The sequence below is a fragment of the Stegostoma tigrinum genome, chromosome 7, assembly GCF_030684315.1.
Source record: "Stegostoma tigrinum isolate sSteTig4 chromosome 7, sSteTig4.hap1, whole genome shotgun sequence".
NCBI lineage: Eukaryota > Metazoa > Chordata > Chondrichthyes > Orectolobiformes > Stegostomatidae > Stegostoma > Stegostoma tigrinum.
In genome coordinates, this window is record NC_081360.1 from 58,221,662 (window position 1) to 58,236,686 (window position 15,025).

The following is a 15,025-nucleotide window of genomic DNA, read 5'->3' on the forward strand; positions in this document are numbered from 1 at the left end:
ATGGACCGCAAAAAGTTGTTGGATGAACCTAGAAGGCAGAGAAAACAAAGGTTGGGGGTGAAGAAAAAGTGTATTACAGTGTGCAAGGGCAGCTACTTCTGTGTAAGGAGTATAGCAAATGAAGCAGATAAGCTGAGGGCAAAGATACAAATGTGGCAGTATGCTATTACAGCTATTGCAGAAATATGGCTTGAGAAGGGACGGAAATGAAAGATCAACAATCCTGGGTACAGGATTTTTCAAGCAAGATAGAAGGGGGTTGAGAAAAAGAGGAGGCAATTTTGGTCAGAAGCAGTTACAACTACTAGGAGAGATGAAATGTTACGGTTATCAAATGAAGACACACAGATTGTACTGAAGATTGAAAAAGAAGCAGTGACAACGTGTACTGTAAATCCCAAACATTCAGATGAGCTAGAAGAGCAAAAATGTAAGTAAACCTTTGAGGAATATAAGGGAAGTGATAGGCTATTTTAGCTACTGAATATTAACTAGGATAGTTTTTGTCTGAAAGGGAGCTGAGTTTGAGGTGCTTTCAAATAATTGTTTTTAGCCTCAATGCAGCAAGTCCAACAAACTATGGTGCAGGTTTGTACTTTATTTTAGAAAATCAAGGTAGGCTGGTAGAAGGAGTAGCAGAGGGAGAGTGTTTTAGTAGTAGTGATCATAATTCTGTTAGTCCTAACAATTATGGGCCGGCACAAAGATAGAACATGAGTTCTATAGAACTCACGCAAGATCACTCTAGTAAAATGAATGTAATTTAGCAAAATGTGTGCTGGAAACACAAAGTAAGCAAAAACAAATTGCTGGAGAAACTCAGCAGGTCTGGCAGCATCTGTGGAGAGAAAACAGCCAATATTCTGAGGAAGGGTCACTGAACATGTGTCAACTGTTTTCTCTCCAGAGATGCTGCTGGATCTGCTGAATTTCCCAGACAATTTCTGTTTTTGTTTTGGATTTCCAGCATGCAGAGTTCTTGGATTTATTTTCAAGTCAAGTCAGACCACTGGGAGACATTCAGAATAGAGATTCAGGGTGAACATCTTCCTGGAAAGAAAAGTGTGGGATGTGTAAATCTAGAGGCCCCTGGATATCAAGGAATGTGCAGGACAAGACAGGGCAGAACAGAAAAGGTTATATGTGACATTGAGAACTGAAAATGTCAAGAGAATTGTTAGAAAATGGAGGTGTGACATCAAATAAAATTAGGATGGTAAAGAGAGGTAAGAAAACACATTAGCAAGCAATACATTAGGAGTAAAAGGCTAACCAAGGAAAAAAAGGACTCTCTTAAAAAAACCAAAAATGTAACCCAAGTCTGGTGGCAGGAGAAATGAATACGGTTCTTAATGAATACTTTTACCTTTCCTCACAAAAGAGGAGATGCAGTTATTGTAGTTGGAGAATGTATAGTATTGGATGTGAATAAACATGGAAGTCAGAGGTCACATGATACTAGCTTATAGTCTAACAGGTTTATTAAGACCACAAGCTTTCGGAGTGTATCTCCTTTGTCACATGAAGCCAGAAGCAGTGCTCCATAAGCTTGTGTTTTTAACCTGGTGTCATATGACTTCTGACTTTGTCCACCCCAGTCCAACACGGGCATGTCCAAATCACAAATGAGAGAGGAAGAATTAATGGCATTAGTGTCCACGGAAGTGTTGCATCACCAGCACTAGGTGAAGCATACCAGAGGCTATTAAAAGAAGCCATTCATTTTTCAATCCCAACTGAAGGGTCACTTGACCCAAACGTTAACTGTGCTTTCTCTTTACAGATGATGCCACACCTGCTGAGTTTTAAGAATAATGCCAGATGATTGGAGGACTGTTTAATATTTTACGTTGGTTTCAGAAAGGAGTGAAGGATAGACCAATTTGTTGCAGACCAGTCTAATCTCAGTGGTGGGTGTACTGTTGGAATCCATTTGCAACATCAAAATAAACTCAGTTTGGATGTGATAGATTTGTCAAGAAGATCATGTCTACCTAATTTGATGGAATTTTTTGACAAAGTAACAAGGAGGCTTGATGAGGGTAGTGCGCTTGATGTGGTCCTCATGGACTTTAGCAAAGCTTTGAATTTTCTACCCCATTAGTAAAGTTGAGAGCATTCTATTCTTTATTAACTGCTTTCTCTAATCGATCTGCCGTATTCAACAATCCATGCGTGTGTATATATATCCTCTGTTACTACACTCCTTTAGAATTGTATCCCCTTTTCTGTATTGTCTTTCAATGTCCTAATTCTTATCTGCAGTGATCTTGACCTGCCACCAACAGCCTAATCCAATAACTTGTCGATGTCCTTTTGGAATGCTAGTTTGCATCATAATGTAAATTACTTCCATGTTTTGTATAATCAGCAAACTTTTAAGCAAGGGTGCCAGTATTGAGCCCTGGGGATCTCCAATTGCTCTTGCTCTTACTTCCTCTTGACATTGCTCAAAAGAATCCATTAATGCATTTTCTTTCTTAGAATTAGTAACCTTCAAATTGACTGAATTATATCTAAAATAAATGTTTCTAGAAGCGTCCCTGCCAGTGAAGTTAAACAGACTGGTCTACAGTTGCTGTGATTATCTTTGCAACCTTTCCTGAACAAGGCCGGAATGTTTTCAGTTCTGTTTCCTTGAGTCCAGAGACAACTTGTGGATTATGGTTCGTGCTTCCACCCTGTCAATTTCTACCCTTGCTTCCTTCAAAATCTGTGGATGATCTCATCCCAACCTGGGGTACCAACAGTCTATCCAAAACTACTTCCTTATTAACTTTGAACCTTTTTAGTTATACAGTTTCCTCCTCTACCTTGTGGCATCTGAGCTAGGAGGCCAGAGGTTAAATCCCACCTGCTGCACAGATGTGTAATATTTGAGCGGTTTGTTTAGAAAATATTTTACTCTGTCACCATGGCGTGGAGCAGGATCCTCTTTTACAAAAAGTATTCATTTAACACCTCAGTCATGCCCCTGCCGCCTTTTGTAAATTCCCTTCTTGTTTTCTAATTAGCCCTACTCCTCCTCTAACTACTCTATTTAACTATTTATGGACCTATACAAGACTCTGGGTAATTGGAGCCCCCATTATAACCACTCTGCAGAATTGGTATTTTTCTCTAATTGAGTCTGTCACCCCATCCAATCCCCATGACCATGCGTGGAGTTTTAAACCGTTACCAATCCATCTAACCTGTACAGCTTTGGACTACGGGAGGAAGCCACACATGCAGAGAGAGCATGTAAATTCCATACAGACAGTTGCCTGAGGTTGGAATTCAACTAGAGTCTCTGGCATTGTGAGGCAGCAGTGTTAACCACTGTGCCACCAGGCACCCATTGTCATACCGGTATGTATGGAGTTTTAATATTCTTATTTTAAGAAGGATGCAAATGCATTTGAGATAGTTCAGATGAGGTTTACTAGATTGATATCTGTGGGTTGTCATATAAGGAGAAATTGGAGAAGCAAGGCTTGTTTTCTCTGGAGTTTAGAAGAGAAGGCCATGTGATAATTGAAGTGTACAAGATCTCGTAATGTCTTAAGTTGGACTTGGAAAGAATGGTTAACTTTGTGGTGAGTCCTGAACAATGGGGCATTGTTTTAAAATTAAGTTGTCACTGTTTCAAGTCACACACCAGGGGAATTTTTCTTTGAGGGATGTGTGATGCTAAAACAGTCTGCCTCAGAAAACGGTGGAGACAGAATTCTTGAATATTGGTAAGGTGGAGATAGACAGATTCTTGTTAGACAAGGGTAAAGATTTTTGGGGCAGAAAGGAATGTGGAATTTGGAACACATCAGCCCTGATAGTCTTGAATGGCTGGATGAGCTTGAAGACCCAAATGGCCTACTTCTGCCCCTAATTTATATGCCTGCATGTAATTTGATTGAAGTTTGCAAGACATTCATGAAATAAGGGGAGGGTGAGAGAAACTATTTCTGTTAGTTTGAAAGTACAAATAGTGGCTGAGTCCAGAAGCCTAGTTACCCGGGACTCTGGCAGCAGCCACCCATTGTTCACCTCTTCATTACAAGCCTGTATTGAGTTGGAAAAAAATTGGAGTAACATCACAAAACTAGTGAGTTCATTGGCTTGTAAAGGAGCTTGACTAGCAGTTGAAGACATTATGGCACATCTGCAACACTGAGTGTTATTTGAAAAGCATGGGTAGAGAAGTTAAGGGAGCGAAGGAAGAAAGGAATGGATGACCACCAGGCAGTCCAAGAGAAACAGGAAGGTAGAAAAGGAATGTCTTGAGTTCCCGTTAAAATTATTTTTTTGTTTTGGGAGCTGATGAGGGTATTGTGCTACCTTGAAAAGCCAATCAGAATCCAGCTTCTGGCACTGTGTGGCCTGACAATACAGGAGAGGAATGAAGAAGAAAGAAGGAGTAATAGAGATTGGGGATCAGACACAAATTTCTGTACCTGTTGTCTACAGGATGGTGCCTGGTGTTTCCTCGTGCCAGGGTCAAGGATGTGAAGGAGAGCTACAGGACCACCTATGGGAGGGGGTACGTCTAGAGGTTGTGGTCCATGTTAGTATCAATGACTTGGGTAGGAAAATGGATGCAGTCCTACATTCAGTTTATGAAGCTATGTAGAAAGTTAGCAAACAGGACTTCAAATCTCGTAATCTCTAGATTACTCCCATTGCCACACGCAAGTGAGCACTGAAATAGATAAGGCAGATGAATGTGTGGCTTCAAAGATGGTACAGGAGCCTTAAATTCCTGGGGGCTGGCTCTGGAGAAGATGGCACTGTACAAGCCAGATGGGGTTGCACCTGAACAGAACTAGGACTGAGTTCCGTGTGTGGCGTTTTGCCAATGCTGTTGGACGAGGTTTAAACTAACTTGGAAAGGGTATGGAAACAAAGAGAGAACAAAAGAAAATGGAGGTTCGGAAAAGACTTGGGATACAGCTGCACTAGCACAGACAATACCAAGTTAGTAGGTGAAGTTGAAGAGAAAAGTGAAGCCCAAAGCACAGTTAACAGGCACAAATAGGCATACACAGAGCTTGTAAAATAATAAGTAAGAGTTAGGAGTCACAAATGCAGATTGTAAATGGAAATATCATGATAAATGAGAGGAAATTGAGAATCCTTACAGAAATATTTGCATTACCTATAACTATGGGTGAGGTGCCTCATGACTGTAGGATGGCTACTGTTGTACCTTTTTGAGAAGGGTTGTAAGGAGAAACTGGGGAACTATAGACTTGAGTCTGATTTTGGGTGTGGGTAAACTGTTGGAGGTGATTTTTAAAAGATAGGATTCATGGGCATTTAGAGAGGCAAAAATTGATTGTAAAGAAAATCATTCCTCTCAAACTTGATTTTCTTTAAGAAAGTAACCAAAATGGTTGAGAGCAGAGCAGCAAATGTTGTTTCTTTAGATTTTAGTAAATTGTTTGAAAATGTTCTGCATGGTAAACTAATTACTAAAGTTAGGTCACATGGAATTCAGGGTGAGCTTGTCAGCTGGATACACAATAGACTTATCAGCAGAAGACACTGGAGGGTTGCCTTTCGGACTGGAGGCCTGTGACCTGTGGTATTCCGCAGGAATCGGTTCTGGGTCCTCTCTTGTTTGTCATCTATGTAAATGATTTGGATGAGAATATAGAAGGCGTGGTTAGTAAGTTTGCAGACGATACCAGAATTGGGTGGCATAATTGACTGACAGTGAAGAAGGTTTTCTAAGATTACGAAGGGATCTTGATCAAATGGATCAATAGGCTGAAAAATGGCAGATGGAATTCAATCTGGATAAATAAAAGGTTCTATATTTTGATACAACAAACAAGGGAAGGGCTTACACAATTAATGGTAGGGCCTTGGATAGTGTTGTAGAACAAGGGATCAAGGGGTTCAGGTACATAATTCTTTGAAGTTTGCTTCACATGTAGACAGAGTGGTTAAAAGTGCATTTGGCACACTTGCCTTCATTTTTCTGTTCTTTTGAGTATAGGAGTTGGGAAGTCATGTTGAGGTCGTATAGGACATTGGTGAGGCCTCTTCTGCAGAGTCCAGCTCTGGTCACCCCGTTAAAGCAAGGATATTATTAAACCAGAGAGAGTTCAGAAGAGTCACCAGGATATTGCAGAGTAAGGATGGTTTGAGTTATAAAGAAAGGCTAGATAGGCTGGGACCTTTCTCACTGGAGTCTTGGAGGTTGACAGGTGATCTTATAGTTCATAAAATCAAAGGTTACAGATAGAGTTAATAGTAGTTGCCTTTTCCCTAGTGTGGGGAATTTCAAGACCAGGGGACGCATGTGAAGTTGTTAACTAAATCTGCGCATCACAGTCCACTGTGGCATGCCTTCAGTATTTAAGGGCATGTTGTGACAAAAATCTTATCTCTGACATATTCTAGAATTCTCTCCTTTTTTAGTGCGTGTAGTCTGCTTATCTAAATCTGTATGAATATTAAAATTCCCCATGAACATTGTATTCTATAATTTGTTATTACTTATGAGTGCCCATCTACTTCTTGGAAAGTCATTTATTGTTGGAGTGATTTTGTCCTTAATCACTAAAACATCTCCATCCCAATTTCCCTTGTCATGTTTGAAGCAGAAGGAGGGGAGTTCAAATTTTGCTCAAGGTCTTAAGCACAAAAAAAACAGGCTGACAATTGAGTGATAGTGAGTTTAATGGTGGGATAGTCACTCAGCAGTTAGCACCGCTCCCCCTCAGTGCCAGACACCCAGGGTTAATTTCACCCTCTCAACTGTGGAGTTTGCATTTTCATACCCTATCAGTGTGCCCCCCACCCACACCCAACCCTGCTTCCAGGTCTCCTGTTTCCTCCCACAGTCTCTGAAGATGTGCATGTTAGGTGGCTTGGCCATGCTTAATTGCCCCGTGCTATCCAGGGATGTGTAGGCTAGGTGGATTAGTCATGGGAAATGTGGGGTACAGAGATGGGTGGATCTGGGTAGGATGCTGTCCAGAGGATTGGTATGGACTTGATGGGTTAAATGGTCTGCTTCCATGCTGTGGAATTCTATATGCAGTGGGAGAGAGAAGTTGGAGAAGAGTAAACTGCTGGGATGATTTCAAAATCCTAATAGATCATCTTGGAATCCCTACTGTATGGAAATGGACCCTTCGGCCCAACAAATCCACACTGACCCTCAGCATTCCACCCAGACCCATCCCCCTATAACCCACTTAATCTATGTATCCCTGAACACTGAGCCATTTAGTATGGTCAATCCACCCAGCTTGCGCATCTTTGGACTGTGGGAGGAAACCAGAACACCCGAAGGAAACCCCCACACACGGAGAGAATGTGTAAACTCCATACAGACAGTTACCCAAGGGTGGAATTGAACCTGGATTCCTGACTCTGAGGTAGCAGTTCTAACCACTAAGCTGCCGTGCCACCCCATAACAGCTCTGGATAGATGATCCCTCTCTGATGAAGGGTCTAGGCCCGAAATGTCAGCTTTTGTGCTCCTGAGATGCTGCTTGGCCTGCTGTGTTCATCCAGCATCACAGTGCATAGTCCAGGCTATCTTAACTGAATTTTCTCTTCCCTAGATAGTAGGATACACCTTGTTTTCTCTTCCCTAGCACCATTTTCTGCACATGCTGTACATACAAGTTGCTGCAAGATGGCAACGAAGCAAGTTGCTCCATTCGGACTCCGCTCTGCTCAATAGTTCTTTCTCTCTTTGTCCTTCCTTTTTATTCTTCCTTCTTCTCTCTCCCTCTGTAGTAATTCTATTTGAGGTTATCCACTTTTTGGTAGCAAAAATGGATAGGCAGATTATTAGATGAATGGTTGTAAATTGAGAGGGGGTATGTTCAGAGAGACCTGGGTGTCCTCCTGCACCGGTCACTGAAAGTAAGTGCACAGGGTAGCAGGCAGTAAAGAAGACAAATTCAATGTTAGCCTTTGTAGCAAGAGGATTTGAGTATAGGAACAAGGATTTCATGCTGCAGTTACATGGAATGTGGTGAAGCCACACCTGGAAAATTGAGTCTCCTGAGGAAGGATGTTCTTGCTAGCGAGAAAATATTGTGAAGGTTTAGCAAATTCATTCCTGGGATGGCGAGACTGACGTATAATAAGATATTGAGTCAGTTCGAATCATATTCACTGGAGTTTAGAAGAATGAGGAGGGTCCTTATCGAAACCTATAAAATTTTAAAGGACTAGACAGCAAGGATGTTCCCAATGGTGGGGGGAGTCCAGAACCCCACTCCTTACTTTTAAGGATAAGGGCAGATGAGCATTTTTTTTTACCCAAGCAGTAGTGAGCCGGTGGGTTCATAGTCAAAAAAAGTGGTTGAGGTCAAAACGTTGTTCTTTTTATCATCAAGGAGGAGGTAGATTTATAGCTTAGATATGGCTAAAGGGATCTAGTGATGGGGTGAGGGTGGGATTAGGATATTGAACTCAGTGACCAGCCATGGTCATACTGAACAACGGAAAGGCTCAAGGCATCGAATGGCCTACTCCTCCTCCTACCTTCTATGTTTCTATAACATTGTTGAACAGAAGGAGTCTGATCTCAGACTGAAATTTAGCTTGGCAGATGACTTTTGTTTTGTTTGATTTTAATGACGTTGTCTCTCTCTGAAATATAAATACACAATGCTGCATATTTGATTTTTAACAATTAGGCAGAAACTTAGTAAGCAAAAGAGATGAAGTAAAAATAGAATAAGCCGAACTTTTATGATATAACTTGACTTTAATTTCTAATCTGTAAAGGTCTGTGAGCCGCTTCCTGGAACTGCCATACTGTGTAGGGTTTAAATATTCTCCACTTCGAATAACATCAGTGTTTATCAAAATACACGCTGGGGCTATTACTGATTCCTTGCTTGAAATTTATTTAGTGTTGACACTGTCTGCAGAACAATCACAAGCTGAAAATAAAACTGAAAAGATCTCGCTTTCCAAACTTCCTGAAGTTTTAAAAAATTCAGAAATTTCGAACACAAATCCAGATGTTTACAGCAAGAAGAGAAATTAGTGGAGAACTCTCAAAGTCTAGACGGCATCTGTGGAGAAAAAGCAGAGTCAACATTTTGGGACCAGTGAAACTACTTCAGAACTTAGTGTAGCTGTGAAAAGATGGTATTCGTGCTAAAGCCTGGGGGTTGGGAAGGGAGGGGAAAGCGGTGAACAATGTGGAGTCCAGAGAGAGAGAACTGCAGTTAGATAGACAAAGGAATGATAATGGTGAGCTGTGGAGAAAGAAGAGCTGCTAATGGGGGCCATCAGTGGGTGAAAATGGGTTGACTGTAATGAAAGCAGCCCATTTGATGACAAGACCTGGTTATAGGGCTGGGGTAAGAGAATGGAGGCAGTGTTCAGGCCCTAAAATTATTGAACTTAATATAGCGTCATGCAGGCTGCAGGGTCCCCAAGTGGAAAATGAGATGTTGCTCTTGCAGCTTGCACTGAGGCTCATTGAAACACTACAGCAAGCCCAAGACACACATGTTGGCCAGGGAACAAGGTGGTGTGTTGAAGTGGTAGGCAGCCAGAAGTTCAGAGTTGTTTCTGAGGGTAGGATGTAAATGTTCTGCAAAGCAGTAACCCAGTTTGTTTGATCTCCCCATTGTAGAGGAGACCACATTGTGAGCAGTAAATACAGCCAACTAAATTGGGTGAAGTGCAGGGAAATTGCCTTACCTGGAAAGTGAGATTTGGGGCTTTCGATATTGAGGAGAGAGGAAGTAAACTGCGATCACATGGAAAAGTACCACGTGGGTGTAGGTGAAGTGGATCAGGGCATTCTGGAGGGTATGGTCCCTGGTTGTTTTTATCACAGCCAACCCATTTTCACCCACCGATGATTCCTGTTAGCAGCTGTTCGTTCTTTCCTGCTCAGCATTATCTGTTCCTTTGTCAGCCCAATTGCCATTCTTTTTCTGTACAGGCTCCATCTCCAGCTGCTATTCACTCTGTTCACTTTCCTCTTCCCCCTCATTCCCCACTTCCAGTATTCAACATAAATGTCATTTTTCAGAGCTACAATCAGTTGTGAAGAAGAGTCATTACTTCGCAAGGGCATCTGAAAGATACCTGCTGCTGGTTCAATGTGCACTTGCATTACCAAGACATACAAAGCTATGTATCAAGTGCTGGAAAATGGGATTAGTGTAGTTCAGAGATAATGGGAGCTGGAGAATCCGAGATAACACTGGAGCTGGATGAACACAGCATCTTAAGAGCACAAAAGCTGACATTTCAGGCCTAGACCCTTCATCAGAAAAGGATTAGTGTAGTTGTTTTTCCTGTGGGGGACCTTCTTCTGGGCTGTCTATCTCTAACACTAATTACTTGATATAACTGCACATTAACTCTGTGATTCACATACTTGGCATCTGGTTCTGTCCTGAATTTAAAATTTTCCAGTCTCTTGCCATTCAAAAAATATTCTGCATTTTGTTCCAAAAGTGTATTCCTTCATGCTTTGCTGCATTGTATTCCACCTGCCATTGCTTGCCAACTCGCCCACACTGTCGTCTTCTTCTTTGAGTCCATCTTCCTCATCACTAACTTTTCCACCTGAAGAAATCATCTGAAGGATTGAGAAATGATTACAAAAAATTGAACAAAGTTCACATATGTCTATGTGTATGAATGTAGTGGCAGAGGATGAACAGATGAGAATTAGATTAAGTGAGACAAAAAGTAACTTCTGAAATTAGATCTTTGAAATCTTAACATTTATTACGTGAGGAAATGAGGCTCCACATTTGTGCTCATTAATTTTCATTGCCATAGAGAAGAATGGTAATATATCAATTATCACACTGTTAAAGAATACTAGTATTTGTAATGAATTGGTTTTACTTTTGCGAGTGTAATTTGTATCTACCATACAAAACAATAACTTCATAACATGCAATGAATGTCAATAGAGAGACAACGAAAGGCTAATGACAAAATACTACAACTGATCATAACATATGCATGTGCCTGTTTTCACATTTCTGTACCACTTGTGTATAAATAGTGGTGAGCGTTATTTGTTTTCACTTTATTTTGACAGCAAAATCCGACATTTAAATATATCTTAAAGCTGGTCATTTGAGTTAGTGATATTTCTGAATATTGTGTAAATTTATGCTCTTACTACTGATTCAATATAACATTTGTGTTACTTTTATTTACTTAATATACTTTCTGTTTACGGTTAAATTTCTAATGCTAATTACTCTCCTTTAATAAAATATTATAATTAACAAATTGATTTAATTTGATATGTTTTAATTCTGTTTCTCAATTTAGAGGTTTATGAATGAGTGGTTGAACATAGCTTTATTCCTGGCTCCACCATTCTTCCCCATCTCGTACATAATGTTGATTTTTCTGATTCTTCCCTCATTAACTTCACTCCTACCTGAGGATGTTTTTCTTTTTCTCTCCTCTATTACTTTCAAATCCTCTCCAGATTTTGTTCAGTGAGTAGAAGAACGTGTTGTATTGGCGGGGGCGGGGGAAGGAAGAAGAGATCTCAAATGAGCACGCAGAAACCTGATTCAGTGAGCAAAGTTGTCCATATGTTTAGCAAGTGTCCATGTATGAAAATGATCATGTCTGAATGCATACAAATCCTGACATTTCTCTAGACTTAAATGTTAGTTGACTTGTTATCTAGGAATCATATTTTTAGGATATTATTTATCATTCCAATGAGTATATACTTCTGTTTCATGTTTCCAAGCTCAGAATTTAAGTACGTGGAATATAAAACTAAATTGATTGCGAAGTATATAGTGTAAGTAGTTTCTTGACTTCTACATACTGTGGCATCAACTTGTATCTCATTCTTAATATATTCACTGCATTGAAATAGATTACACCCATAGGAGGGATGCCATCATTTTTGAGCTGGCTCAAGAGTGATGGACCAATCTTTAACCAATTTCTCATTCTTAAAGCTGCTCAAAATGGCACTGGATCATGTTGACAATGAAAAAGTTTTTCACTGTGTATTTTACTGTTATTCTCACAATAAATACATGTGACAATAAAATCATACATCATTGTTCAACTGGTTAATGTCCACACTCATCACTGTCCTCTGTGTCATAGCTTTCGGATCTTGAAGCAAACTTGCAATGAGGTCGTAGAACAACTCTTACTAGATGCTAAATGGCAGAGTGAATGGAGTTAAATTTCTTTTTCTTTATTCCTGCAGGGGATGAGGGTGTTGCTGACCTGACTGCGTTTATTGCCCATCACTAATTGCCCAGAAGGCAGCAACCACATTGCTGTGGATCTGGAGTCACATCCAGTCCCGTTAAGGATGGCAGTTTCCTTCCCTAAACAACATTAGTGAACCAGATGGGTTTTTCCACACATTGACGATGGATTCATGGGCAACATTAGGTTCTTTCCAGATTTTTATTGAATTCAAATTCCACCATCCTGCTGTGGCAGAATTTGAACCCGGGTCCCCAGAACATTATCTGGGTCTCTATTAACACTGGACTGTTAATATAGCACTAGGTCATTGCCTCCCATCTAATAAGAAAGAGAAAGAGATAAAACAGATGGAGAGCTAGGCAGTAACCTGTAATCTGGGCAAGTGAATGCTGCAAACATGTACAGAGAAGCAAGTGAAGTAGACGCGCATTAAGCTGTCTATGTTGTGAAACAAAATAACCAGAGAACTGCAGATTCTGGAAATCTGAAGCAAAACCAAAACAGTAGTGAGATACACTTCTTCCACCTTGCACTGGCCTTTAGAGCACTGTAACAAGCCTGAGCCAGAGAGATTGGACAGGGTGTTGGTGTGCTGAAGTGGCAGGCAACCAAAGCCTGGGTCATTTTTGTGGACAGAATATAGGTGTTCTGGAAAGTTATTGCCCAGTCTGCCAACGCTTTCCTACCTGAAATCCATTCTGTAGAAGGCTTACTGCATCCGAAATGTTGACTCTGCTTTCTCTCCATGTGCTGCAAGACCTGCTCAGTTTCCCCACGGTTTCTGTTTCAGTTTATGAAATTGTTATTCTATAATGCAATGATGTAGAATTAAGATCCAGTATATATCTGAATACTGTCTACTGTGTTATTTTGTCTCCATATGTAACAAATCATATTATAAAGAAGCCCAAGCCATGCTGTCTCCTCAATCAGTCTGTCTTGAACCCAAACACACGGAATCAAGCTTAAAACTACACAGCAAAAGACTTCATACCTTTCTTCATTAAACCTTTTAGTATATTCTTGTTGTCTTTCCTCCCTCAAACTCAATCTGAATGAGCCTAATTTTTCCTTAAGTGCAATACTATTCACTCATCCGTTCCTTGTGGCAGAGTTCCACGTTCTTACCACAGTTTAACTTCCTATGTGTTTAGCACTGTTTCCAGTACTTCAAGAGCATTTTTATTTTTAAAACTGTTATTTATGCCCAGTGGAAATAAATACTGATCAATTGGCATATCAAAACATCTTTATTTTTAAATAATTGTTTATACCCAGTGCAAGTCAGCTTTGAATCACTCACCCATAGATTCTGTTTTTCAGGATTGCGTAGTTCATACGCCAGTCAACACAGTCAGTTGGGACATGAGTTGCGTTCTACCATGTCTCCTGATTTGCATATTACTCCAATCTATGAAGGAAGAACACTCCAAAGCCCGGCTTATCGCAGTCCCAGTCATGCAGGTGTGGAACTTCTTCATGGCAATCAAACTGCAGTGTTTCGTACAGGCTCAGGTAATGGTTTTGTTGAGTAGGTTTTCTTTTGAGACAATGACAAAGACCATACTACTGAAGGAAACTAATTTAAAGTAGGGCCATCTGTTTGAATGTGTCAAAGAAGTGGATTTTTTTTGAGGTTAGAGATGAAATGGTAGATTTAGTGTAAGATGATCTAGAATAGATTATTAAATGTTTGATTTGCAAACTGATTTGTTACTAATGTGTTTTAGGGTTTTCCCAGTTTGTTTGAAATCGGCCAAAGATTATGTGGAAGTCAATACTGTGTGGAGCTGGAGAAACACAGCAGGTCAGGCAGCATCAGAAGAGTAGGAGAGTCGATGTTTTGGGTCTTGACCCTTCATCAGGCCTGATGAAGGGTCTAAGTCCAAAACCGAAACACTCGTACTCTTCTGATGCTGCCTGACCTGCTGTGTTCCTCCAGCTCCATGCTGTGTCGACTCTAACTCCAGCATCTGCAGTTCTTGCTATCTCTGAAGAACTGAGTGGACGCAAGAAATAATTTATCTTCATGTAGTCAATTGATCTGCAATAATTATTCAGTTAAGTGTCTCCATTGTTGACCATTGTATGCCAGTTTCAACTTTTCTTCCCTACCGCAGTTTGAGATCTCAATCTTGGACAATGTAGTATACTCTTAGTATTAAGGTCAGCCTAGATTCTGTTTTCACGTGCTGGACTGCACCTACCCTATTACTCGGGCCCTTTGCTACTGTTGTGCTATTGCTGAGCCAAGGCTTAAGACATCAAATCTCTAACCTCCTAATCAGCATACTGTATGGCCTATCCCCTTCAAATAATTATTTTAATTACCAGCCAATTTCATATCTGCACGGAACTGCAACAGTCATGTTAGTCCATTTTCTAATAAAAACAAATTTGTGTTCTCATTTTCATTGCCTTTTTTATTATCTGTAATCTAGGAGACATAACTTAGAATATTCTCTCTAATTTAGTTATTTATGTTAAGATATTTAAGGATCCAAGGCTGACTTTGGATACCTCAACTTTTCTAAATTATGATTTTCTGTTTATCACTGTTTATTAAAACAAAATCCTGCAACTAGTTGTGAAGTAACACTATTGTGCAGTACCTAAATTGCATCGAAGCAACAGGAAAATATTTTTAAGCTAATTGTCTGTCCGACATTGCATATCCCCCTCTATTCGGTGAATCCTTAATCGTTTATTTCTGATGTGCCACCTTGTCGTCAACTTGCTGAACATGAAGCCAATTGGATATGGGTTTCTTTTTTGAGTTTGTTCTAGATCCAGCTTAAAAGGTTCTAAGAATTAGTGACAGGCATGGAAA

General features: G+C 40.3%; 1 protein-coding gene across 11 annotated transcripts in view; it reads left to right on the top strand.

Moving 5' to 3' along the window:
- pkp4 (plakophilin 4) overlaps window positions 1-15,025 on the top strand; it is a 191,169-nt gene that overhangs the window by 98,738 nt on the left and 77,406 nt on the right. For all 11 annotated transcript variants that reach the window (XM_048534752.2, XM_048534750.2, XM_048534754.2 and 8 more), the window contains one exon: window positions 13,519-13,710. In XM_048534752.2, the coding sequence (XP_048390709.2) occupies window positions 13,519-13,710 (192 nt within the window). The remainder of the gene's footprint in view (window positions 1-13,518; window positions 13,711-15,025) is intronic.